Below are 27,664 nucleotides of genomic sequence, written 5' to 3' on the forward strand. Positions count from 1 at the left end.
ATCTGCTGCCTCTATACAGGCAAAAGACTAGCTCTTCGAGGGAAGATATGCTATTACCGTCCAGTACTTAGACCACTATTTCCCAACTAGGGTGCCTCCAGCTGTTGCAAAACTACAACTCCCAGCATGCCTGGACAGCCTTTGGCTGTCCAGGCATGCTGAGAGTTGTAATTTTGCAACAGCTGGAGGCACCCTGGTCTGGAAATACTGATTTGGTGTGACCTTCCAAAAAAAAGTCCTGGATTTATCACAATTTGAAAGGCTTTATAATAGATGCACAGTCAAAAGTTACATCATCTACTAGTTGACTGACTTTATGCCAAAATTTTGTCTTCTTATGCTAGTTTTTGTCTTTTTATTTATTTTTGGCACTTTTGCAATACTAAGTCTACCCCAATGTGTTCAGAAACATCACATGACCTTGGCTATAGGGTATATAGTTGCACAATGGGTGAGTTATAGTAATACTGATGCTTTGCCTAAGTGGTGCACCAGTCTATTAGGCTGCAGTCACATCACGTTTTGTCACTACGGCTGCCGTAGTGTGAAATTTCAATGCCGGGTGCTCCCGTATCCCAGCCGGATCGGCGCCAAATCTCATTCACTTAAATAAGCCGACTGTAGTCAGATAGTGACTCTGGTCGGCTCATTTTTGCCCCGTATCCGGTTTTGTGACCGGACTTAAAACCGCAGCATATCACGGTTTTAAGTCCGGTCACAAAACCGGATACAGGGCAAAAATGAGTCACTATCTGACTCCAGTCGGCTCATTTAAGTGAATGAGATTTGGCGCCGGTCCGGCTGGGAAATGGGAGCACCCGGTATTGAAATTTCCCCATAGTGACAAAACCTGATGTGACTGCAGCCTTTCATAAGTATGTAGTGTGCACCACATTCCTGGGCGCATGCGTCTGCTTCTCCAATGCTAGAACTGGCCAAGTGGCAGAAGTGCTTCATACCATCTAAACACTATGACAGACTGATAAATCTGGACCAGACACAAAAAAAACTGGTCCACTTTTGTCCACACCAACCAATCACAGCTCAGCTTTCATATGTTATCGAGCTCTGGTAAAATGAGAGCTGAACTGTGATTGGTTGATAGGGCAGATCACTATATAATAGATAGATATAAAGCTGTATTATTGTACAAAAGAGGACCTGTTGGCTCTCCTAACATGTCTGTTTCAATAACTACTACGGAGGAACATTTTTCTGTGAAAGTCCTCTGTTATTCCTCCTGGAAATGTTTGATGAAATTGACAACTAATTGTTACCTGCCCTTGGTGATACATGTGGAGAGTCATTGTTTTTACACTACTATTATCTTGTTTTCAGGGATCCCCAAGAGGATGGTTCTATTACCAGTGATGAAATTTCCAGCATATCCAGTTCCCCACTACTCCTTTTTTTAACAAACACATTGGACCAGAAAGTCCAGAATGTCGGAGATGGAGCTTATTTTTCTTTGTAAAGACCCTTTTTTCCTACTTTTTTTATTTTAACAAAAAACAAACAAAAAAAAACTAAATTTAGTTCTTTAAAACTTGAAGAAAATTGTACTGTGAAATGTTACCTCATTTACAGATAACTTAACTCTTTTACTGCCAGTAGGCACAGCCATGTATAGAAAGTCTTATCTGGCAACAGAGGTAGGAAGCCTTCTGTCCTAGGGAAGATGTAGATGATAAAATACATAACTTTTAAATGAAGAAAGAGACTGTAAAATTAATATACATTTGTGAAGGATGTATGATATTAAACTGATAACAAAATTAAATGTTTTGTCCTACAGTTGGACAGCGTTGCCTGTTTCTCTTCCGAGGTCGTCTGGAAATAAGCAGGTCAGAACAGAAGAATAAAAGGGTTACTATCATTTAAAAAAAAAAAAAATCTGCTTTTGACATGTTGCCCAGACATGTCAAAAGTTTTGATCGCACCAGGTCTCACGTTTGAGACCCACTGCAATCGCTAGCTATAAGATAGGGAAGTTCACTGCATGGCTGGCAGATCCAACCTTTTCGCTTTAGCAGTCTATGTAGTGAAAAGGTCAGATTTGATTGACAGCCTGGAATGCTGCTGCGAATGTCACCGGCTTATAATAACTAGTGATCACAGCTAGTCTCAGGACTGAGACCCCGTGCAATCAAAACTTTTGACATGTCTGGGTAACATTCGCCCCCCCCCCCCCCCTAAAGATAGTAACCATTTAAAACAGTAAAATAAATAGTTTTCTCCTGGGTCCATGTGCCAAGAGATTATTCTAATATAAAAAGATGCTGGGCACATTCTTTCATTAGCCATTTTTTTTTCCCTGAAAGTATTTATTTATGGTATTTGTGAAAAACATACCACAATAATACTCCAGAGAGCACAACAAGCGTGTGCAAACTATGCAGGGTACAATCAGAACCCTACAGAGGTATGTAGAAGCAGGAGAACAATACAACAGCATAAAGGTAAATTCTCCATACAAAACAGTCACAGGAACCGGGCCAGTCACGTGCCAAGCCAAATGAATTAAAAACGTAAGTAGAATGTGTGTAAGGGACAGGCAGGAGGGTGAAAGCTGCAAGTGACATTAAGGGTGCGTTCACACATACAGGATCCTACGCAGATTTGATGCACAGGATTTGTAACTGCCAATTAGAAGCTGTGCTCCGTCACTTAATTTACATTGAAATCTGCAGCAGAAAATCCTGTGAACCGTAAAGGAGAAATGTGGCAGAAATCTTTTAAGTTCCCCTTTGCCCGGGCTGCGAAAACTAAAAAAACTAAACAAATTCTAACTTGTTGCTCTGGTATCGGCGCCTCGTTCCTCCGGTGCTGCTCGGCTCCGTGCTTCTTAGGCTCGAAACATGACACTGCGGTCAGCATATCGTCAACCGCAGCAATGTCCTGCCTCGGCTGGTGATAGGCTGAGCGCACTGTCATGTAAGGAGCTGTCATGTTATACTTGCATGAAGGTTCCATGAGTGTGAAGCGGTGGCATTTTCACAATATGCCTTTCTACTGTTAGACTATATGGGGCACATTTATTAAACTGTTTAGACGGTCTATATTTGTCTCTCAGAAAGTCTGTCTTTTTGGTTGAGACTTTTATGAGACTTTTGCTTTAGAGCCTTTCTCTCTCTACAGAAATAGTATAGTGGTCTACAATAGAGGATAAAATGCAGAGGTCAGGAATTTATCAGCTGTGACTTTTATTGGAAAGTCTCAAATAAGTTGCATCAACAGAAAATACGCTGAAATGTCAGACCCGGCAGAAATTCAATCTAAATAGCAGGAAGCCTTTTATCAATTTTTGGGGGACGTACCATGCCACACAGTGCTGTTTAAGTTTCAAATGACATTTAAGCTTGAATCTTGGTGGAATTTTTTTTTAGTGTAGTGTTTTTAGGATACAGTCACACGGGCGGGGGTTCACAGTAGTTTCTCGCTGGCAGTTTGAGCTGCGGCAGAAAATTTGCCGCAGCTCAAACTTGCAACCGATACTTACTGTAAACCTCCGCCCATGTGAGTGTACCCTGTACATTCACAATGGGGAGAACATCCAGCTGTTGCAAAACTGCAACTCCCAGCATGTGCTGACAGACTGTACATGCTGAGAGTTTGTTTTGCAACAGCTGTAGGCACACTGGTTATGTATCACTGAGTTTGTGACCTAACTCAGTGTTTCACAACCAGTGTGCCTCCAGCTGTTGCAAAACTACAACTCCCAGCATGCACGGTGCATGCTGGGAGTTGTAGTTTGCAACAGCTGGAGGCACACCGGTCGTGAAACACTGAGTTAGGTTAAAAAAAAACTCTTGAGTTTCACAACCAGTGTGCCTTCAGCTGTTGCAAAACTACAACTCTCATCAGTCACCGACAGCCAACGGGCATGCTGGGAGTTGTAGTTATGCAACCAGCAGATGCATCACTACAACTCCCAGCATGCACTTTAGCTGTTTGTGCAAGCTGGGAGTTGTAGTTATACAACAGCTGAAGGTACACTTTTCCATAGGAAAAATGTGCCTCCAGCTGTTGCAAAACTATAAGTCCCAGCATGCCCATAAGGGAATGCTGGGAGTTGTGGTGGTCTGCCTCCTGCTGTTGCATAACTACAGATCCCAGCATGCCCTTTTTGCATGCTGGGAGCTGTTGCTAAGCAACAGCAGGAGGCTCTCACTCACCTCCTACTGTTGATCCACACTGCCGCTGCAGGTCAGTCCCTCGCCGCCGCCGCTCCTGGGGCCCCGATCCCAACAGGGACGCCGGGGATCGGGGTCCACTTCCCGTACCCGATCACGTCCTCCGGAAGAGGGGCGGAGCGGGTTGCGGGAGTGAGACCCGCAGCAGGTGCGCTGATTGGTCGGCCGGTAAACCGGCAGACTAATCAGGGCGATCGTGAGGTGGCACCAGTGCCACCTCACCCCTGCTGGCTATGGCTGTTCGGGGCCGTCAGAGACGGCCCCGAACAGCCTGTAATTCCGGGTCACTGGAGACCCGATTGACCCGGAATCCGCCGCAGATCGCTGGGCTGAATTGTCCAGCGATCTGTGGTCATCGCCGACATGGGGGGGGTCATCATGACCCCCCTTGGCGATATGCCGCGATGCCTGCTGAACGATTTCAGCTGGCATCCGGCTCCGGTCCCCAACCGGCTAGCGGTGGGGACCGGAATTCCCACGGGCGTATGGATACGTCGTGCGTCCTTAAGGACTCTGAATGCAGGGCGTATCCATATGCCCTGCGTCCTGAAGAGGTTAAAGGGTACTCTGGTGGAAAACTTTTTTTTTTTATCAATTGGTGCCAGAAAGTTAAACAGATTTGTAAATCACTTCTATTAAAATGTTTTAATCCTTCCAGTACTTATTAGCGGTTGTATACTACAGAGGAAATTCTTTTCTTGTGCGATTTCTTTTCTGTCTGTCCACAGTGCTCTCTGCTGACACCTCTGTCCGTGTCAGGAACTGTCCAGAGCAGCATATGTTTGCTATGGGGATTTTCTCCTGCTCTGGACAGTTCCTGACATGGACAGAGGTCCATAGAGCACTGTGGTCATGACAGAAAAGAAATCCAAAAAGAAAAGAATTTCCTCTGTAGCATACAGCCGCTAATGTACTGGAAGGATTAAGATTTTTTAATAGAAGTAATTAACAAATCTGTTTAACTTTCTGGCATCAGTTGATAAAAAAAAAAAAAGTTTTCCACTGGAGTACCCCTTTAAGACCCATGGTGGGTAATAGACTTATTTCACATTAACAGATGCTAATTGAAATATTATCACATTTAATGGAAACCACAAAGGTCAACTGAATATTAAAAAGGTCAAATGAATAGAAGACAATCTAAATTGGATTAGAATTTAAAAAACCAAGGTCAGTAAATCACAGAAGAATGATTGTATGGCAGGTAATGATATGTTATGAAAGGGAATGGTAGTGAATAAAGGACTATGATGAGATTAGTGTCCCCATGTAAAAAAATTAAAAAAGTTTTTTTTTTCCTACCATTTCTTTTAGACATTTACATGGTTCTATTTGTTCTAAATGATCAATTAGAGCTGTAATTTAATTCAAACTTCCAAGTTGGAGACAGTGCTGGAACAATAAATTTAGGGACACCCCTGCGAAACCTACAGAGGGAGACCCTAAGCTCCTCCCTCACAAGGTGTACAACACCAATATACCCCCCCCCCCCCCCCCATACAACCTTGATATATATTTATTGTATAAATTAGCAGCTGGCAGTGTGATATGATAAATGGGCAGTAGGTAGTGTGATATATATGATAGATTAGTAGTAGGCGCCAGAGAGAAGAGTACAGGATATAAATCGAGATTTTCCTAGCTAACGTGACGGAAAATATAAGTTATATGAAGACAGGAGGCTCATATCTTGCATTAAACCTTTCTTTTTAATGCCCATAGCAGAAAATTACAGAGAATTTACTTCATAACATTAGAAAAATTTATTAAAACTACAACTCCCAGCAGCCCCTGGAATCCCCTCCCCTGGGGCGGAGACCCTATATAAGGGGCTGGCTGGATCTCCTCTTCCTCTTTCTTTCGTGCGAACTTCGGAACAGCGCACGACATCTTGATACCCCGGATACACTCCGACGGCAAACGAATTCCATCTCCGGAACTAGACGACAGGGCCAACTGGGCCCCCAGCAACTGTGTTTCAACTGGAACCTGGTCGTCAGGGCCAACTGGGCCTCCGTGAACTGTGTTCGAACTGGAACAGAAAAGCATAACCACTGTAACTCAGGGTCTCCTCAGATTCTTCTGTGTAGAAGGAAGTCCCGTTCTTCAATATCCTGAAACGAGAAAGGAACACCATGACAGGGTGGGGTCGGGAGGGAAGATACTCGCCTCCTGTCTTCATATAACTTATATTTTCCGTCACGTTAGCTAGGAAAATCTCGATTTATATATCAGACAGGAGGCTCATATCTTGCAATTTTAAAGCTAAAGACAGAAGAACAGACATGTCAAAGTACAGATGCAGAAACGTGTTCTTGTGGCCTAAAATAAAACTGCCGAAAAGTCGTCTCGGACGACCAATCGGCGGCCAACAAAAGGTCCGAAAGCGAACCTCCTGAAGTAATCACTTTGGTGGCCATAGCTCCTCTAGAAGAGTGGGCACCAAAGAGAGAAATGTCAATCCCAGCCATTTCCATGACTGATCTGACCCACCTGGCCAAGGTAGCCGAGGATACCGGAAGATGAGGCTTGACATACGATAACAATAATTGATTGTGAGACTCGGATCGCAGAGGCGTGGTCCGCACCTCATATGTTTGTAGACAGCGTACTACGCACAGGCGCGGGTGATCCGGAAAAAAGGGATAGAAGACGGAGTGAAGTCCTGTCTTGGTTCTGCGAACCACAGAAAAGCGTACTCCTTCCGGCGAAAACTGTCGCCTGGAGATATCCAACGCTTTAACATCCGACACCCGTTTAATAGACACTAAACATAAAAGGGTAGTAATTTTTAGGGATAAAAATTTTAGGGTGAGAGCATCATTATCCGCCCAGGAGGAAAAGAGTTCTAACACCCGGGAGACATCCCAAGTAGACTGGTATCTAGGACGGGGAGGACGCTTATATTTTACTCCCCTTAAGAGCCTACATACCAAAGGATGTTTGCCAACTGGCAATGCGTCCACCGGGCAATGGTATGCCGATATGGCGGATCTGTACACGTTGAGTGAACTATACGATTTCCCAGACTCAAAAGAGTCCGCAAGGTAGTTCACTATCACTGAAACAGGTGCTTGAACGGCATCAACTTGCCGTTGATCACACCAACGAACCCACAAAGCCCAGGCCGATCGATATGCCGATCTAGTCCCTGGGGCCCAGGCCAAGGCAAGGAGGTCTCTAGCCGCCTGTGAAAGGTCACCACCGTTGTCCGGGATCCCGAAACCAACCACGCAAGGAGTGGAAGGTTGCCCTCCAAAATCAACGGATGAGGACCCATGATAGGGTTCATGAGAAGGTGAGGTGACTGGGGAATCAGTCGAGGAAAGTCGATTGTCATCCCTAGGAGAAGGGGAAACCACGGTTGTGTCGGCCACCAAGGGGTGATCAACACCACCGTCGCCTTCTGATTCAGTACTTGGAGAAGGAATCTGGAGATCGTATTGAATGGGGGGAACGCATAGTGTGTACCCCGTGACCAGATCTGGCGGAATGCGTCCACTGCGGATGCTTCCGGGTCCGGCCTCCAGCTGTAAAAGCGAGGCAGTTGTCGATTGAGGCGAGATGCGAAGAGGTCCGTGTGTAAGGGACCCCAAAGATTCCACAAAGCCCGAAAAGTAGAACGGTCTAATGTCCAATCGCTGGAATCCCTCAAATAACGAGAATTCCAGTCTGCCACTGTGTTGGACACACCAGGAAGATATTCCGCAATAGGAATGATGTCCCGGGACAAGCAGAAGTGCCAGAATTCGGATGCGATGTCTGCCAGTACCCTGGACCTCGTCCCCCCAAGGCGGTTGACATATTGAACCGCAGCCACATTGTCCATGCGTAAAAGAACGCAACAATTGGTATTGTGAGGGAGAAAACTCTTGATAGCAAAGAACGCTGCCAAAAGTTCCAGGGCATTGATGTGGAGGAGAGACTCCTCTGCGGACCATCTCCCTCCTGTGGTATTGTGCCCGCAACGAGCCCCCCAGTCTTGGCGGCTCGCATCGGACTCTATTATGATGTCCGGGCAGGAATTGAATATAGTCTTGCCGTTCCATTCGACGGCATGGCGTAGCCACCAGTGTAATTCCTCCACTGCCTCCGGGCAAAGGGCAACTTCGTCTGCATAGCGGAGACCCTGGCGTATGTGAAGATTCTTGAGTCGTTGAAGGGCCCGATAATGAAGTGGGGCCGGGAAGATGGCTTGAATCGAGGCTGATAATAGGCCGACTATGCGTGCAATCATCCTCAGGGACACTCGACCCCTGCGCAAAGTCGTTCTGATTTCCTTCCGAATCAGAGCTAATTTGGAGGTTGGTAGCATCAGAACGGCACGTTTGGTATCCACTAGGAAACCTAGGAATTCTAGTTCTTATGAGGGAGTCAGCACAGATTTCTTGTGGTTGATGAGGAATCCTAAGTCCTCCATCAGAGAAACCGCCCATTGTTTGTGTAACAGGGCCTGCGTTCTGGAACGTGCCATGATCAGCAGATCGTCCAGGTAGATGATAAGCCGTACCCCCCTGCTCCGGAGCGCGGCTACCACCGGTTTCAGTAACTTGGTGAAACACCAAGGGGCTGATGATAATCCGAATGGCAGGCAGGTGAATTGCCACATTCGTTCCCTCCATAGAAACCGAAGAAACGGTTGGGACGAGTGGTGAATAGGAACGGTAAGATATGCATCCTTTAAGTCGATCTTCACCAACCAGTCTCCTGGCCAGAGAAGGTCGCGTAATAGATGGATACCCTCCATCTTGAAGTGTCGATATATCACGTGTTGGTTTAAATCTCTTAGATTTATCACCGGGCGATAACCGCCATCCTTCTTCTTTACCAAGAAGAGGTTGCTTACAAAACCGGGGGACAAGGGGTTTACCTCTATCACCGCCTGTTTGGACAGGAGCTCTCGGAGCTCGTTGTCTATGAGTACTATGTTTTGAGCGGAAAACTGAATGGGTGGAGGAATAGAATTCAGTACGGGGAGAGATTGGAACTCTATCTGGTAGCCTGCTACCGTATTGAGGATCCACACGTCTGCCGTAATCATGGACCAGACGTGGGAAAAATACATCAGTCTGCCCCCCACCGTTGTGTGTGGAATGGAAATTGTGTGTGTACTCACCGGTCGGTGGACGAGACCTAGGATATCCGCGGCCTCCACGTCCTCTCCAGGGGCGTCCTCGAGGGGGAAAGAAAGGGGCCGGCTGGGCCACAGGCATCGTGTACTGTTGTTGAGCGGGAGCAAACTGTTGGTGCGCAGCTCTAACATAGGGCCTATAGGGGATTGAGCGACCGGCAGATCGGCCTCTGCCTCTACCGGCCTTGCCAAAAACCTTGGTAGTTTGGCCCGTTTTCTTTAGTGAGGTCTGCGCCTTATCTAGACTGGAAAATAGGCTGACCACCTTATTAATGTTCTTAATGAGATCTTCTCCAAAGAGGAGACCTTCAGCGGAGGGTCCGGGCTCATTCTCCGCTAAATGACTGAGCTGGGGTTCCAGCTTCATTAAAATCGAACGGCGACGTTCGGTAGAGCACGCCGTGTTTGTGCTGCCTAGCATGCATATCGCACGCTGGGCCCAACCTCTAAGTTGTGACAAGTCTACCGGTTGGTCAGCTGAGGCTGCTTGTTCAGATAAATTAAGAATCTTTGTGAGCGGTCCAAGCAGATCTAGTATGCGATCCTGTATTAATTTGAAGGACCGTTCAATGCCCTTCTTGGAATATTTGCCAGCCCGGGTCAGGTACTTAAGGAGGACCGGGTCTATCTCTGGGGTGACCGCCACCTTCTTGGCCACATAGGGCCTAGGGCATTCCGCCGTGAGTTTGTTCCTATTTGTGCGGTCTAGTGACCGTCTAGTCCAATGCTCTATGTACTGAGCTACGTGTGGTAGTGGTGCCCAGTCACCTGAGCGAGGATGTATGATCTCATCAGGATTGAAGAGTGGTTGTCCCTGAGCGTCTAAAATCGCCTCACTGGACACTTCAGGTTCGGCATCATGACAGTCAGCCTGAAACCCCGCATCTTCATTATCAGAGTCAGAGTCCGTGGCTTGAGCCGTGTCCGACTCGCCGGATGACTCGTCATTAGACGTGTTGTATGAGTCCGGTTTTATACGCCTGGCGGACTTCAGCCCTTTTTTAATATTCTCCTTGGGGCCCAAGGGTCGAGGGAGGTCACTGAGATGCGGGGTGCGGCAGGCCGGTTCGGGTCCTGCCTGGGGCACATTATAAACTTCCCCTGCCGGGGAGTCGTAGTGTACGTTCACATGTTTACGTTTTTGTGTCACTTTACCCTTAACTGGCTCAGTAGAGGTAGAGGGCAAAGAGGGGTCAGAACGTACATTAGCAGCCAGAGCTGCCTGAATGGACTTAGTAATCAAGTCCTGAATCTGGGAAGCGGACATTATTTGAGAGGCTTCAATATCAATAGCCTCATTAACATGGGTAGAAAATGGAGTAGAATTATCTCCAGCCATCTTATAGATGTCAGTATGAGTAAGGGGAAGCTACAAGTAGCTTAACTGACAGTAATAATTTAGCAATAAACTATCTTAGATAACTCACTGGGATCTATACCTAAATGCTGGCGCTCCTCTCACCGCTCGCACAACACTGGCGACGGTGAGAGGAGGAGGATCCCAGTAAGCAGAGCTCACAGCCGTAGTCTCGCGAGACTACGGCTAGAACTTCTGTGATAGGACGCGGGGACTCAGCGGAGGCGCGTCGCAAGGGACGCGTCACTCGGACACGCCCCCCGAACGTTGCAGAGCCCGCGAAAAGGACGAGAACGGCGAAATAAGCCGAAGAAGACGGCGCGAAAGTAGGGTAAAATGGCGCCTGACAGGAGAGAGGACCCGGAGTAACAGAACCGGGAACAGTGAAAACACAAAGGGAATGTAGAGACCGAAAAGGAAGATAATAATAACACTGAAATACAATTAATAGAAAATATAGGACAGTATATATAAATATGTAGAGTATATAGAAATATATATAGAATGAGTTGGAAAAACAAAACCAGGACAGCTGGAGAAATAGGGACACATGAAAGGGTCCCCACACCAGTAACCTGGTACAATGAAAGAACAATAAAGGAAATCTCTATATGAAAAAACAATGAAGATAAAAATTGTTATACTTAACTAGCTGCCCCTTATATAGGGTCTCCGCCCCAGGGGAGGGGATTCCAGGGGCTGCTGGGAGTTGTAGTTTTAATAAATTTTTCTAATGTTATGAAGTAAATTCTCTGTAATTTTCTGCTATGGACATTAAAAAGAAAGGTTTAATGCAAGATATGAGCCTCCTGTCTGATATATAACTCAGGATCAGTAATGTATATACACAATGGGGATATTTATCAAAACCTGCGCAGAGGAAATATTGCCCAGTTGCCCATAGCAACCATTCAGATCGCTGCTTTCATTTTTCTGAGGTCTCTAAAAATGAAAGAAGGGAGGTGATTGGTTGCTATGGGCAACTTTTCTCTGCAAAGGTTTTGATAATTTTCCCCCAGTGACCCTGATTTATGAAGGGTGGAGTGTAGTTTTCTTTGTAGGGTTTTTTTTCTATGTTATTTACTAATCTGGCGCTTTTCCTTGCGTTTTTATTTTTTAAACTGCACTGATCGGTCGGGTTTCTAGAGCTCAAATCCACAACATTCAATGTGAGAAGATTAGTAAATATGTTTTTCTAAAACTGTCAGACACTGTGGGAGAGTCGGCGCGGTGCACTCGGAAATCTCCGACTCTCCCATACAGCTGCATGGAGGGGGCATGTCGGCCACCACTTCGTGCGTTGGTTGACACACTCCATTTAGGAGAGCCGGGGCACCGTGCGGGGGGGGTCCCAGCAGTCGGATAGGGGATGACTTTTCCTATCTGAGTACTCCTTTAAGAAGGCGTAGCCTTGCGATGAATCGTCCAAATGCTACAGCTGCTAGAACACCAGCCCTACTAAATCGCCCCCTTTGGACATTTTTGATTTTGGCATCACTGGCACCACTTTTAACCCCTTAAGGACCGGGCGTTTTTCGATTTTTGCTCTTTTTCGTTTTTTCCTCCTTACCTTTAAAAAATCATAACTCTTAAAATTTTGCACCAAAAAATCTGTATTATGGCTTATTTTTTGCGCCACCAATTCTTCTTTGTAATGATATCAGTCATTTTACCCAAAAATCTATGGCGAAACGGGAAAAAAAATCATTGTGCGACAAAATTGAAAGAATACAGCCATTTTGTAACTTTTGGGGGCTTCCGTTTCTACGTAGTACATTTTTCTGTAAAAATGACACCTTATCTTTATTCTGTAGATCCCCTACTTATATAGGTTTGATTTTGTCATACTTCAGAAAAAAAATCATAACTACATGCAGGAAAATGTATACGTTTAAAATTGTCATCTTCTGACCCCTATAACTTTTTTATTTTTCCGTGTTCAGGGCGCTATGAGGGCTCATTTTTTGCGCCGTGATCTGCATTGATCTGACTTTTTGATCGCCTTTTATTCATCTTTTCATGATATAAAAAGTGACCAAAAATACGCTATTTTGGACTTTGGAATTTTTTCGTGCGCACGCCATTAACCGTGCGGTTTAATTAGCAGTATATTTTTTTTAAATCTGACATTTCTGCACGCGGCCATACCACATATGTTTATTTTTGTTTTTATTTACACAGTTTTTTTTTTTTATTATTGGAAATGCCGGGTGATTCAAACTTTTATTAGGGGAAGGGATAATTCAAAGGGTTAATTATTTTTTTACACTTTTCTTTTGGAATATTATAGCCCCATAGGAGGCTATAGCATTGCATTTACTGATCTTTAACACTGTTCAATGCATCTCCATAACATTGATCAGGGTTTTCGGCGATTGATTGCTCAAGCCTGGATATCAGGCTTGAAGCATTCAATCGGCGATCGGACTGAAGGAAGGTAAGAGACCTTCCTCCTGTAGTACAGCTGTTCGGGATACCGCGATTTCACCGTGGCGATCCCGAACAGCTCCCTGAGCTAACCGGCACTTTTTACTTTCACTTTTAGCCGCGTGGCTCAGCTTTGAGCGCGCGGCTAAAGGGTTAATAGCCCGTGGCACCACGATCAGTGCCGCACACTATTAGAGGCGGGTCCCGGCTTCACTATGATGTGGGGTCACTGTGGGACCCCACGTTATATCACGGGAGCATGATTAAGGGGTTAAAGAATTGGGCACCGTTTATTTTACCTGTAATCTGTTCCAGTTTATACCCGTTCATAGAATTGTATTTTTGGGCCCCTAACAACTAATAAAAGTGTATAATTTTTCTATGGAGGTTTAAGAATCTGTAAGCATGCCATGGTTGGTAAAGCATTAAAGGGGTACTCCACTGCACAGTGTTTGGAACAAACTGTTCTGAACGCTGGAGCTGGTGCCGGGAGCTTGTGACATCATAGCCCTGCCCCCTCGTGATGTCACACCCCGCCCCCTAAATGCAAGTCTATGGGAGGGGGCGTGACGGCCGTCACGCCCCCTCCCATAGACTTGCATTTAGGGGGCGGGGTGTGACATCACGAGGGGGCAGGGCTATGACGTCACAAGCTCCCGGCACCAGCTCCAGCATTCGGAACAGTTTGTTCCAAACCCTAAGCAGCGGAGTACCCCTATAAAGTAAATTTTTGTTGTTTTTTTTTTTTATGTTCTTTATTTTATTACAATTTAATATCACAATTCCTGTCCTCTGACCATGGACCCCACAGCGATAGGTGGATTGTCTTGCTATGTCCAATGGGTATAATGTGGCTGCTTTATAAGGTCTTTATGAGTAAAACACCTGGGCCCCATGTGATCCTAATAAATCGAACTTAGATAACCAAAGCTATAATGCAGACAGTTAAATACAGCTGTATTATGGAACATAGTTATCTGTGGATTTACATAGTGAAATTATCTTAACCAAGCATATAATCTCTACATCTGGAAATGCTATACCACAACAGTTTTATGTTCATATAGCATCATCACTACATGAGCCCTGTACATTCACCATAATAAACTTATGGAATCCATTGAAGTTTCCTTCATTTTCAATAAGCCTTATAGTTTTGTTTATTCCCAGTTGGTCATTGCACAGTTAGTTACTAGGAAATATATAGAGTTACAGGTTTAGCTTTGTACAGTAGACACTTCAGGGCATCAGAACATCTGGTAAAGCCCTCTCATAGCATCTGTGCCCTGCATTCTATTCATAGTATTAGAGTAATTACTGTATTCTAGTCATCAATACTACATAACGTGTGCATAAAATAGTCATTATGTAAGGCAGGAGTCTGCTGCGTGCCTGGTCTAGATTCCATAGTCTGAGCTTCTGTTTTGAAAGCTGGAAAAACCAAATCCTCCTCCCGTCTGGCTCGCTGACTCCATAATGTCTTAATTACACACAGTAGTCGCTCACCCATTGGCAAATTGCTTCACTAGAACAGCGGATTCTACTGCGCAGAAGGTATCTCCCTCTCCACAGGCTTTGTTAAACCTTGCATGGAGGAGGCTTCTTCCTTAATTTGTGGTTTCAACTGCATTCAGCTCGATTGTTTCTGTGTTACAGATACATAAGCTTTAGAGTAAAGAGAATAAAGAAAACATCACAACCCTAAAGGGGTACTCCAGTTGAAAACTATTTTGTTAAAATCAACTGGTACCAAAAAGTTAAACAGATTTGTAAATTACCTCTATTTAAAAATCTTAAATCTCAAAAGAAAAAATTTGATATGTTGTAGTACTCATGTACTACAACATATCTCTTATATAGATCTTTTTTTTTCTTTCTTTTTTTCATTAAATTAGTTTATTTTATATTTGAAAACCGGACACTAGGGGTCTCCCTCCTAGTGGCCAACTGCAGGCTGGTGTGACGTCACGCATGAATTCGGACCGATGCCACAGGGTGCCTCCAGCTGTTTCACCACTACACCTCCCAGCATGCCCTGACAGCCAATAGATGCTGGGAGTTGTAGTGCTGAAACAGCTGGAGGCACCCTGTGTAGATGAACTAAGGGCAGAAGTCGGCTCCCCCAGCAGGCATCAGCGACGTCTGCCTGGTAGTGAGCACACTACCAGGCAGACAAAAAGGCATTTTTTATATAGTAAAAAAAAAATGTAAGCAGGGAGGGGGTTAGGGAGAGATGGGCAATAGGCAGGGACAGAAAGAAAGAAAAAAAATGGATGGTGGGAGCTACCCTTTAATCCTTCCAGTACTTATCAGCTGCTGTATGCTCCAGAGGAAATTGTATAGTTCTTTTCTGCCTGACCACAGTGCTCTCTGCTGCCACCTCTGTCCGTGTCAGGAACTGTCCAGAGCAAGAGAGGTTTGCTATGGGGATTTGCTTCTACTCTAGACAATTACTGACATGGACAGAGGTGTCAGCAGAGAGCACTGTGGTCAGACAGAAAATAACTATACAACTTCCTGTGGAGCATACAGCAGACGATAAGTACTAGAACGATTAAGATTTTTTTTAATAGAAGTAATTTACAAATCTGTTTAACTTTTTGGCACCAGTTGATAAAAAAAAAAAAAATTCCACTGGAATACCCCTTTAATTATGTTGTATCTGCATTATTCCTGGTGCTTAAAGTGGTACTCCTCCCCTAGACATCTTATCCCCTATCCAAAGGATAGGGGATAAGATGTCTAATCGCTGGGGACCCCTGTGATCTCCCTGCTGCACCTGGCATTCGTTTAGAGTGTCATGTGCATAGACTTTCATTGAGGGGGCATGGCAGTGACATCACGAGCCTCTGCCCTACATCACCAGTCATCCGGCACGCAGCGAAGTTCACTCCATGCACCAGATGTCTGGGGTGCCGCATCCGAGATCACTGGGGTCCCGCCTCTGGGATAGGGGATAAGATGTCTAGGGGCGGATTACCCCTATAAATTTAGGAGAAGAGAGTGAGATGGAGAGTTCACTCTGTAGATCCTGATCTGTTTTCTAGGCTTTCTTTGCATGCATAGTGGACAAGCTTCAGAAAGGTAAACGCAGGATTTCCAGGCGCTTAACGGACCAACATAGGAGTAGGTAACAAAAGTAGTATTATAGACCATCGTGTTTTACAGCACAAACTCTATTTCCTCAGGCAGAGGCAGTTTTTTTTCTGGCATTTTTGGATATCTGCCACTGCAATTTTTGAGCCAAAGCCAGAAATGTATTCAAAAGGAACAGGAAATATAAAGGAAGAAATTATGCTTCTCCTTTCTCGTGCAGCCACTTCTGACTTTAGAAAACTACCACTGCAGCTTTTGAGCCAAATGACATCAGAGAAAACCTATGTGGAAACCTAGCCTTAGGGAGGAAGGTTGCCATAAATAGATGTACTTTGATACCACTTACCTTAACATTATAGGAGAGCAAGGTTTCCCAGCAGAACATCACATGCAACAGGGTGCTATCTTCCATAGAAAACAAAGTTCATTACACCAGGCAACATCTTCCATTGCTCTATCCTTCAGGTCTGATGCTCACATTCTAAGCACTTTGGGACGTGGACCAGGGGTCACCATGAGATTTACTATCATAGCCAATGTACATTTTGTTGAGCAATTTGTGCTACAGGAGCTTTTCTGTGAGATTAGGACAGATGGTCTAATCTTCACTGCCAATACACATCAATAAGCTTTGGCCATCCATGATGTTATATCCAGTCCACCAATTGTCTATTCTCTTTGGGTAGGCACTAACCACTGCATGCTGGGAACATCCAACCAGACCTCATGTTTCACAATTTGACCAACCCCTCCATTATAAAGGTCTGATATTATTGAATTGACTTACTCAGCTGTGGAAGTTGCTTTTAATGTGTGCACTTTCATCCATTACACTTGGCTATGGCAAATCCTAATCCCAGAAGTTGTCCATTTTCCAGCAGGTGCTTTTCCCAATAATAAGCTTACATCACCAAGAGATAGAGAGTAGGGTAATTACTCTCTCTCTCTCTCTGTGATGTAATCTTGTTATTGGGAAAAGCACTAATATCCATTGGCATTCCTAGAGTATCTATAGTTAGAAAAAGAAAAACCACACTTACTTTTTTTCAAAAGATTTTATTTTTTAAACCTACACAGTTTTGTTAGATTATCCCTTCAGAGTGGTGATAAAGTCAATTGTGGGCTCACTGTTGTTATTGAGTCCCTGAGAGTCCCCTCCTTAGTTAACAGATATTTCTTATTCAATCTATTTTATGGGGTGGTACCAGAGCTCATCTATTTGCTAGTAGTACACACACAAGGACTCATGTCCCTTACTTCTATAACCAATCACAGCATATGCTCCTCTCTGCTATGCCATGACATAGTGCTGTCACTACGCTACTACAGATGCATTGTGGAAAAATATAGGGGTCCTGATCTGGCTTTACAAGGTGGTATTTGAGCAGAAAGGAACAGCAGTACCACAGAAAGGAAGGGGTTACACTGAACTGGTTCTGATGCTGACAAGCTAAGGGGAGGTGGAGAGAACACTGTAGCACTGTTGATATACATTAGTAGGAGCCTGCCATATCTTTAAATGATAGGCAGGCACACAGCCCAGGTTTTCTCAGGCTCTCCCCCTCTCCTGCACAGAGCACATGCTAACTCCACCCTCACTGCCTTAGTTTTGTCCTGATCTAGCTGTTACCAGAGACAGAATTATCCTATAATTAGGTGGTGGACAGCAGATTAAAAAGGAGTGAGAAATCTAGTGGTCAAAACTTTAGAGCTGATTTTTCATTTTTTACATTAGTACGTTCATGGAGTGATGCTTGGTCTCTTTCAGTACTCTGATACATTTAAAATCTCTTCACTTCTACTTTTCCTGTTTCCCACAGCATAAAGATACAGGCCCTGATTTACTATTATAAACCCGATCTGTTTTGTCAGGTTGTGCGCCAGAATTTGTGCCGAAAAAATTTAAAAACCCGACTAACTCTCCATTTTACTAAGAAAACCCGAAAAAGGGGTGTGTCCACCTGGGAAAGGGGGCATGGTCCTGACAGTTTAAAAAAAAATCCCAATATATTTACTAACGTATCCAAAGAAAATTTAGTGGATTTGAGCTGAGAAAAACCCGACAGATCAGAGCATGTGTAAAAAAAATAGCAAAATTTAGGGAAAAGTGCAAAACGTAGGGAAACATTAGTAAATACTGTGGAAAAATACTTGGAGGGAATTAAAACCCACACAGAAAACGACTCCACTCTTAGTAAATCAGTCTCCTTTCCCCCTGCATTCTGCATCAAAGCTTCTATCAGGTGTCCTTAATAAACCGTCATACATATACATTTAACAGATGCCATTTTGCGGCACCTATTACCCATAGACTTATATGTTTAATCTATTCAGTACAATAATACAGTATATGAGTGCCTCTACATGAAATAAGTAGTAGAATTCGACTTCCAGGTGATGGTGGGTCTCCACGGCGCTGACCAGGACGGACACGTCAGGGAGGTAGAAAGGGATTTTATTAAAACAATGCAACACAATCCAGCAGGCCACAAATGTGCATGTGTCCACTCAAACGGTGATAAACAGACTCATTGAGGATGGTACGAGGGCCCGACGTCCACAGGTGGGGGTTGAGCTTACAGCCCAACACCATGCAGGACGTTTGAAGTTTGCCAGAGAACACAAAGATTGGCAAATTCGCCACTGGCACCCTGTGCTCTTCACAGATTAAAGAAGGTTCATACTGAGCACATGTGACAGAGTCTGGAGACGCCGTGTAGAACCTTCTGCTGCCTACAACATCCTCCAGCATGACTGGTTTGGCAGTGGGTCAGTAATGGTGTAGGGTGGCATTTCTTTTGGGGGGGGCGTACAGCCCTCCATGTGCTTGCCTGACTGCCATTAGGTACTGAGATGAGATCCTCAGACCCCTTGTGAGTCCATATGCTGGTGCGGTTGGTCCTGGGTTAATCCTAATGCAAGACAATGTTAGACCTCATGTGACTGGAGTGTGTCAGCAGTTCCTGCAAGAGGAAAGCATTGATGCTATGGACTGGCCCACCCGTTCCCAAGACCTGAATCTGATTGATCACATCTGGGACATCATGTCTCGCTCCATCCACCAATGCCACGTTGCACCACAGACTGTCTGGGAGTTGGCGGATGCTTTAGTCCAGGTCTGGGAGGACATCCCTCAGGACACCATCCGCCACCTCATCAGGAGCATGCTCAGGCGTTGTAGGGAGGTCATACGGGCACGTGGAGGCCACACACACTCCTGAGCCTCATTGTGACTTGTTCCACTTTGATTTTGAGTGTGACTCCATATCCAGACCTACATGGGTTGATAAATTTGATTTCCATTGATAATTTTTGTGTGATTTTGTTGTCACCACATTCAACTATGTAAAGACGAAAGTATTTCATATGATTAGTTCATTCAGATCTAGGATGTGTTATCTTAGTGTTCCCTTTACTTTTTTGAGCAGTGTATTAACCTGGCAGTTACCACATAATCCGCTCAATGCCAAAGGGGACTGGGCCAAACACATATCAGGAAATGTTCTCATGAACTCTTTGTATATGCTTTACCCTCTACATGAACCTCTAGTCCCTTATATAATATAATAGAGAACTGTGAGTTAAATTAAGCAGTTTTAGCATGTGAGGTGTAAAAATTCTAATTTTGTGCCTATTAGATTGCAATGCCTCAGGAAGTGTAAACTCTACAGCTCTTATTGTCATATTCGGGGGGAATAACTCCTAAACACATAGTAGTAGAACTTGCCTCAAGAGCCACATGCTGTATAGAAGGAAATGTCTACAAATGTAGATTATCTATACTATTAGATTGGTATGTTGATTAGAGATGAGCGAACGTACAGTAAATTTGATTCGTCACGAACTTCTTGGCTCGGCAGTTGATGACTTATCCTGCGTAAATTAGTTCAGCTTTCAGGTGTTCCGGTGGGCTGGAAAAGGTGGATTCATTCCTAGGAAAGTGTCTCCTAGGACTGTATCCACCTTTTCCAGCCCACCGGAACACCTGAAAGCTGAACTAATTTATGCAGGAAAAGTCATCAACTGCCGAGCCGAGAAGTTCGTGACGAATCAAATTTACGGTAAGTTCGCTCATCTCTAATGTTGATCCTTATAGTTACTGCAATGTAAACACTACTGTGCCTGGACTTTATTCTCTATTAAACTGCTTTGATCATTTTTTGTCTAAAAATACTGCCCCTCCCCCATCCTCAAAAATTTATTATTATTTGAATCTTTGGGGAAGATTTATCAAAACCTGTGCTGAGGAATAGTTGACCAGTTGCCCATAGCAACCAATCAGATCGCTTCTTTCATTTTTCAGAGGCATTTTCAAAAATTAAAGAAGCTGTTTAATTGGTTGCTATGAGCAACTGGGCAACTTTTCCTCTGCACAATTTTGATGAATCTCCCCCTTGTTGTTTTTACAAAATATGTTTATAAAGAAAAACTCCACTGGAACAAAAACAACATGCCTCATGTTTCAGCTTTGCTGTGTAGAATAAGACAAAATCAACAAGTAATCTCTTTATCTGTTGGGGGGCCATTTAATTACAGCTAGATGCTTAGGTAAGTCACCTTATACACAGGACACATCTGCCTTTATGTCCAAGTTTATAGGTGTTCTTTAAAAGGAGCCTATATATGGACTGATAATTGGGAGTGAACCTCACGAATGCCTGCTGCACCATTTGTGTGACCGTTCACTTTCACCATTGTCAGCAGCTGGTCTCATTTTTAAAGTTGGAGATGTGATGCCAATGAATGGTTTTTAGAGCCGCACGATCCCAATGACTGACTGCTCATTCTCCTGCTGTTTGCTGGGCCTTGTACACAGGGCAATAACTAGGCTGTTTGACCGGTAATCACCACAGAATAAGACAGGAAACTAACGCTATACACATAGATCTATACACATAGATAAGTCTCTATATGAGTCTTCCCTGTCACTCCCTGGTCTCTTTCGGAAGGGGTCTGCACTTAAACACTTTCTGGAGACTCGCCCCCTCCCATAGACTTGCATTTAGGGACATGGCTATGACGTCACAACCCCCAGCCAGCTTTCCGAACGCTGGGGGAGAGTACCCCTTTAAGAATAATGACCAGCAGTGGCTGCTGCTACTGTGGGATGGTCCCATGACACTCCTGGAGACCATCACAGACACACTAATGTGTTATGGCACACAGTTTAGAAAGCACTTGACTACACAGACAAACACAAGAAGAACTATAAAAAAAAATGTTCCTCATCCAATACAGGTATTTCCTTAAACAGTCAGGACAGCTGACAGATCCCCTTTAAACGTTCAGTGTGATGGATGTATGATATTCCACATAGTCACTGTATCCTAATTTAAAGTTGTAAACTACACCTGAGGCTATGTCTCCAGCCGTGCCCTATAGGCATTTGGTTTTATCCTCCTACTTGGACATATTCTAGCTGTGTAAATCACTTTCCCTAAGTGTGCTTCTCTCTCCGGTCATGCTCTGTTTGCTACATTAACAATATAGTCTTGTCAACATTCATAACACAGAGATATAAGTTTACTCTGTGATAGTGGAAGCAGCCAAGAGTTCACATAAATCTACATCATCAAACAAAGCTTTGTTGGGATTATAGGGATTAGTGGATATAAAGCCCGACATATTTACTTTCAATGTTTATTTTACTTCAGGATCTTTTCAAAAAAGAAAAATATTAACAAAATACTTAAAAAATGTAAATGACATACGCTAGTTTCCATCTTCCATCGTATCCCATTGCAGTAGTCTATGGCGCATTTCCAGGGTTTGTATGTTTGGAAATAGACTATTAACTGAACTTGGCTTGAATCTAAGGACAAAACCTTCAAAGAACTTTCACATTGAGGGCTGGATGATAGCGGAAGTGGCAAATGCCCCAGGGTCTCCATCATTTGACGACCTTTACCAATCTTTTCCTGTATGCATGGCCTGCTGTTGACTTCAACCCTGGTGGTATATGCTCTCTGGCACTGTATCGAGTCACTACATGGTAGTGTTAGGCAAAATATGGCAGTATTATTGCCCAGGCTCAGAGAAAGCGGGAAGACCAAGAAACAGATGTTGCCCTTTCTGCCAGTCAGCCAGCCTAGCGTTGACCATGGACTCTCCTTACAGCTCTCGGGCAGATGTATTTTTAAACATTTTAAAATAAAGCGGCGCGTTTTATCCTCATGGTGAGTGCAATCTACCTTTGCTTTCTTTTTTTTGTTTTTGTTTAAGACTATGCATAATGTGAGTGACAGGATGTCAGACCTGGGTCAGCTGACTTTCTGTGGACTACAGGATGACATAATCTACCAGACCCCTCCTCCTAGCTCGCAGTCCCTTCCAAGCTCCATCAGCTATCTGAAGATATTGTACTGCAATTTTGCAAAATAAGGTAAAAACTTGTAATTTCTTTCCACAATCTTAGAAAATCGATGCAAAAACAGCTAAAATGCAGTAAAATGTGGGGGGAAAATGCAATGTGTGAACACAGCCTAAAAACGTCAAATTTTCATAAGATACAGTTGTGATTATACAGTAGGTAAAAACACTTTGCCCTCATGGTTATATTTCTCAAAAAAAAAACTAGGTTAGATTGAGAAAACACATGAAAACTGCACAGTGAGAGCTGACACCAACCCATGTATGAGTCTACGGCTGGGTTCACACTTCAGCATTTCCCACTGGACAAAATCCAGGACCAAATCAGGACCGCTAAGACATTGCCGTCCCCATAGACGGCAATGTCTGTGGAGAGGATTCCACCCTAAAAATGAACTAGATTATTCCTTTGACAGAGGAATTTCAGCAGCCAACCTTCCGTAGTGTGCACTGTGCAGCGGAATCCCATTGACTGGAATTCTGGTCAGAAATTCCATAGTGTAAACCTAGCCTAATTCAACTGGAAATCTCTAGCACTAGCAGCCTAATGAGATGACCAGGAGCACCCCAGTTAAAGCAAGAGGATTTATGGGAAATATAGGCTGCATTACAGAATGCCCACATTACTGTGCATATGTAAACCACAATGGAGCCTATCCTATGCCTGCCACATCAGCAAAAGATGTAAGCAAAAAACATGTACAAGAAACTCTATATTATTATCTAATAATTGCCTATGCTGCACTATAGCAAAAAAAAAAGTCTTGGAATGCTTCCTTAAAAGCCAAGTCATCACTTCCTTTAATCCCACTGCTATTAGGGTTTATACTGTACAATTTGAAGGTAAGTGATCTGGGTCACAGTAAAAACCATATGAACGCCAGGACTGTAGATTACCCAGAGCATCACACTGCCGCCATCACCTCGTCTTCTTTCCATAGTGCTTCCTGTTGGAGAGCTAGACTGTGTACATAGTCCACCAGAGGGACTAGTGAAACAATGGAGATTACTAGATGATCTCCTTCATTAGTTTTCCACACATTTGTTTATTTTGAATGACCCGGTATGTAAATATGCTATTGATATCAGATCCATTTGGATTGTTATGCCCCATGTGTCCATTATTTCTGTGACACATTCACAATTTATATGCCTGATGAGGTGGTCAGACCAACCTGGAAACGCATTGTATAGTGCAATCAAAAAAGTGGGATTTTAACTACAACTGGCTCATACATTATGGCCTAGCAGCGCCTGATGGTAACCTATGTGGTGAAAGGTGTAGTGTGGAACCAAGAAATATGATCACATTTAACTCTAAGAACCATCTTAAAGGGGTACTCTGCTGCTCAGCGTTTGGAACAAATGCCGGTGCCGGGTGCTTGTGACGCCATAGCCCTGCCCCTTCATGAAGTCACGCCCCGCCCCCTCAATGCAAGTCTATGGGAGGGGGCGTGACAGCCGTCACGCCCCCTCCCACAGACTTGCATTGAGGGGGCGGGGCGTGACATCATGAGGGGGCAGGGCTATGGCGTCACGAGCTGCTGGCTCCAGAGTTCAGAACAGTTTGTTCCAAACACTGAGCAGCAGAGTACCCCTTTAAACATACTGGGAGACATCAGGGACAGTTAAAGAATTCTGGGAATTTAGAACTTTCCAGCTTAATCCTGATGACACCTTTTATAAGCTGACTCCCAGTACAGAGCACCGTTCTCACATCTATCCCACCCAATCATTTACACATCTACAGCTGCCTATGGAGAAAATTTGATTTTTGTTTATTTGTAAAGATAAGTGAACTTTAAAGTATATTTATATTTAAAGTGTTTACCTTGTATCTTGTGTCTCACATGCACTCTTCTGAGTAAACATCTGAACATTAGTGCCGGCTTAAAATAACTGTAATGCCTGCGGCCTCCTTTCCCACTGATCGTCCTTCGCTTTGTTCCGACTTTCTTCTGCTCCATTAACGCTTGGCCCGGCTTCTCTTTTAATCACGATGTCTTGTTCTCCACATGGGAATGAATAGAATTAAACAGGATTCTGAAATATAATTTGTATTTGGCAGTGATTAAAAACAATAAAAGGACTCATATTATCGGTCATTTTTGTTCCGGTCTTTACTTCCCTACTTATTCATGTTTTCTTTAATAAGGAGAAGCTGTTCCTAATCTACCATTTATGGGACCTTTTATCTTTCAACTTCAATGACAGTATTCAATCACATGTGCGGGTATAAAACACAGAGGTGTATCTACGGATGTAGGCAGGCCGCATTTACCATGAGGTGAGATCATTATCTTGCCTCAGGCGGCAGATTGCAGAGTCCCTGAGGGGCAGCATGTTCCATAGAGTGGCCATAAATCATACTGGTTAGCATCAATGCTACACACCAACAGCTCAATCTTCCTTATGACCCGCAAATGATGGCTGGATGCAGATGTGGAATGTTAAGACAGTCAGGACTAGGACTGCAGTAATTATATGATAACTTTACTGATATTATATAGAGGTATACAGTACACTTTGCAGAAAAACTGCACCGTATAACAGTACTGTACCAGCAAACAAACCTTTCTTACCTATACTTTTCAATGGGAATGAAATGCAACATTTCAGTTTTTGCTTAGGCAGAAGAAAACTAGTATCGGCCTTGGATGTAGCACACACCAGTAGTGTGGCAAAGCAACATAGAGGGAAACCAGCGTGTCATTGGCTGTACAGTGAGCAGCGATGCATTCTGCACTGTGTGCATCATCATTCACTCACTACATTCGATAAGCTGGGTGTCAGGTGAATGTGACTGTGAGTGAGTAGGAGAAGGGAGTCCGGCAATTCATGACATGCTGCCTTTATGACACTTCATCTGCTAATGAAAAAAACACCTTTATAACTTTACAAACAGCAGTCAGCTAAAATAAATGTATGGTTTATTTCATCCCCCTAGTGCCGATCAGCTGGGATCTGCAGCGCCATACCTGGGACATATTTCCTTTAAAGGGGTACTCGGCCCCTAGACATCTTATCCTCTATCCAAAAGGACCCTGGCGATCTTGACTGCAGCACCCCAGACATACGGTGCATGGAGCGAACTCTGTGGGGCGGAGGCTCGTCACATCACGACCACGCCCTGTTCGTGACATTACGGCCATGCCCCCTCAATGCAAGTCTATGGAAGGGGGCGTGACAGCTGTCACGCCCCCTCCCAATGACTTGTATTGAGGGGGCGTGACTGTGACATCACGAGTGGGACGCGGCCGTAATGTCACGAGCCTCCGGCACTGTACACGACGCTCTAATCGAATTCCGGGGGCAGCAGGGAGATCGCGGGGGTGCCCAGTGGCAGGACCCCTGCGATCAGACATCTTTTCCCCTATCCTTTGGATATGGGATAAGATGTCTAGGGGTGGAGTACCCCTTTTAATGACGTTCATCTAAATAAATGGCAACATTTTCTACAGGTCATGGCAAGCACGTTAATACCTATTAAGTATAGTTTTAACTATTTAATGATAAGTGCAGAGAGCCTTATAGCTTTTGGTATAATATAATATCCCCGACTCTTTATATCAAACATCAATGATCATTTGAAAAGACATTACACAAGTTTGCAACTACTTTTTTTATTGTTACAATGTAGCTATAAAATTAGAAACCAGATGGACACAAAAACTGCCGTGGGTTTACATATACAGTGACCCCCCCGACCTACAATGGCCCCGACATACCATCAATTCAACATACGATGGCCTCTCAGAGGCCATCGCATGTTGAAGGCAGCAACAACATACGATGCTTTTTTATGTCAGGGCCATCGCCACTCCGGACCGTCCTCTTCGGGATCCTCTGCATCGCTGGCACTCTCCATCATCGTCCTCACGTCATCGCGCACGCCATCCCGTCATCCAATAGGAGTGGCATGCGCAGCGACGTGATTTCGGCGATTAAGAGACGCAGCAGAGACGGTTCGGAGATGTGCCGACAGCGATGGAGGGCGACATCCAGGGCAGCGGTGAGCGGCGGGGACAGGGACCTCCTATACCAGTGGTCTTCAACCTGTGGACCTCCAGATGTTGCAATACTACAACTCCCAGCATGCCCGGACAGCCGTTGGTTGTCCGGGCATGCTGGGAGTTGTAGTTTTGCAACATCTGAAGGTCCGCAGGTTGGAGACCACTGTCCCATACTTTACATTGCACGGATCCCTCAACATACGATGGTTTCAACTAACGATCGTTGATTTGGAACGGATTACCATCGTATGTTGAGGGACCACTGTACTCCTCTTATGATTGTCGAATATGCAGAGAACCTCAGACAGACATCGACCTCCGCTTGTTCTCATATTCAAACGTGCTGGCACTTGACCAATTTTCATCCCCGGGACCTGATGTGGGTGAATTTGGCTGGTTAGATCCCACCACATACAAGAGCACAGCTGGCATTAAAAAACATCTGCACTGCAAGTCTGTAGTTGCCAAGAAGTTATTCTGCAGATGTGGATCTTATCTTTGTTCTTTGAAAAATAGCTATTTGTCTTTCACATGGACTGGGTGGAAAATTTTATTTGTAAGGAAGAAAAACTTTGACATTTCGAAAAGTTTAATTGGTATTCTACCTAGAAGAGTAAACCACTCAGAACAGGAAATAACCAATAATACTCCCATTTTATAGTCAGAGTTAAAGCGTACCCGTCAGATCCAACAAATATTTTGTTTTTAAATATATCACTCAGTACCTAATCCTGACCATGTACATCTAATTTTTATGTGTCTAGCACCTTTATTTTTTTTTTTATTACACTTTTAATTTAGCTCACTAGTATGAATTCCTATCAAGGGGAGGGGGCGTGGCCTCACTGTGCAGGTCTCCGCCCCCTCCCTCAGTATGCTGTCTGCTCACATCTCCCCTAGCATTAGCAAAACTACAACTCCCAGCTTGTCCTCACTGACAGTAGCGGGACACAAGCTGACAGTGGGAGGATTTTTTTCTCCAGCTGTGAGCCCTGTGCTCACAGCTGTCAATCAAGGTGATGATGCATGGACACAGCAGGACTAGTATGTGTCCAAGCAGGCAGGGGGGCAGTTGTTT

The 27,664-nt window shown here is 44.3% G+C and overlaps 1 protein-coding gene and 1 long non-coding RNA gene across 7 annotated transcripts in view; one reads left to right on the plus strand and one right to left on the minus strand.

Annotated features, from left to right (window-relative positions):
• STRBP (spermatid perinuclear RNA binding protein) overlaps nucleotides 1–1,797 on the plus strand; it is a 163,189-nt gene extending 161,392 nt beyond the window's left edge. For all 6 annotated transcript variants that reach the window (XM_056539275.1, XM_056539271.1, XM_056539276.1 and 3 more), the window contains one exon: nucleotides 1,339–1,797. In XM_056539275.1, coding sequence (XP_056395250.1) covers nucleotides 1,339–1,415 — 77 coding nt within the window. In that variant the 3' untranslated portion in view covers nucleotides 1,416–1,797. The remainder of the gene's footprint in view (nucleotides 1–1,338) is intronic.
• The window catches only part of LOC130290986 (uncharacterized), a 69,767-nt gene that overhangs the window by 18,110 nt on the left and 23,993 nt on the right, over nucleotides 1–27,664 (minus strand). The window contains exon 2 of the long non-coding RNA XR_008847760.1: nucleotides 24,405–24,616. This is a non-coding gene — a long non-coding RNA (uncharacterized LOC130290986). The remainder of the gene's footprint in view (nucleotides 1–24,404; nucleotides 24,617–27,664) is intronic.

This window comes from Hyla sarda, chromosome 9 (genome assembly GCF_029499605.1).
Source record: "Hyla sarda isolate aHylSar1 chromosome 9, aHylSar1.hap1, whole genome shotgun sequence".
In the NCBI taxonomy this organism is placed as follows: Eukaryota; Metazoa; Chordata; class Amphibia; order Anura; family Hylidae; genus Hyla; species Hyla sarda.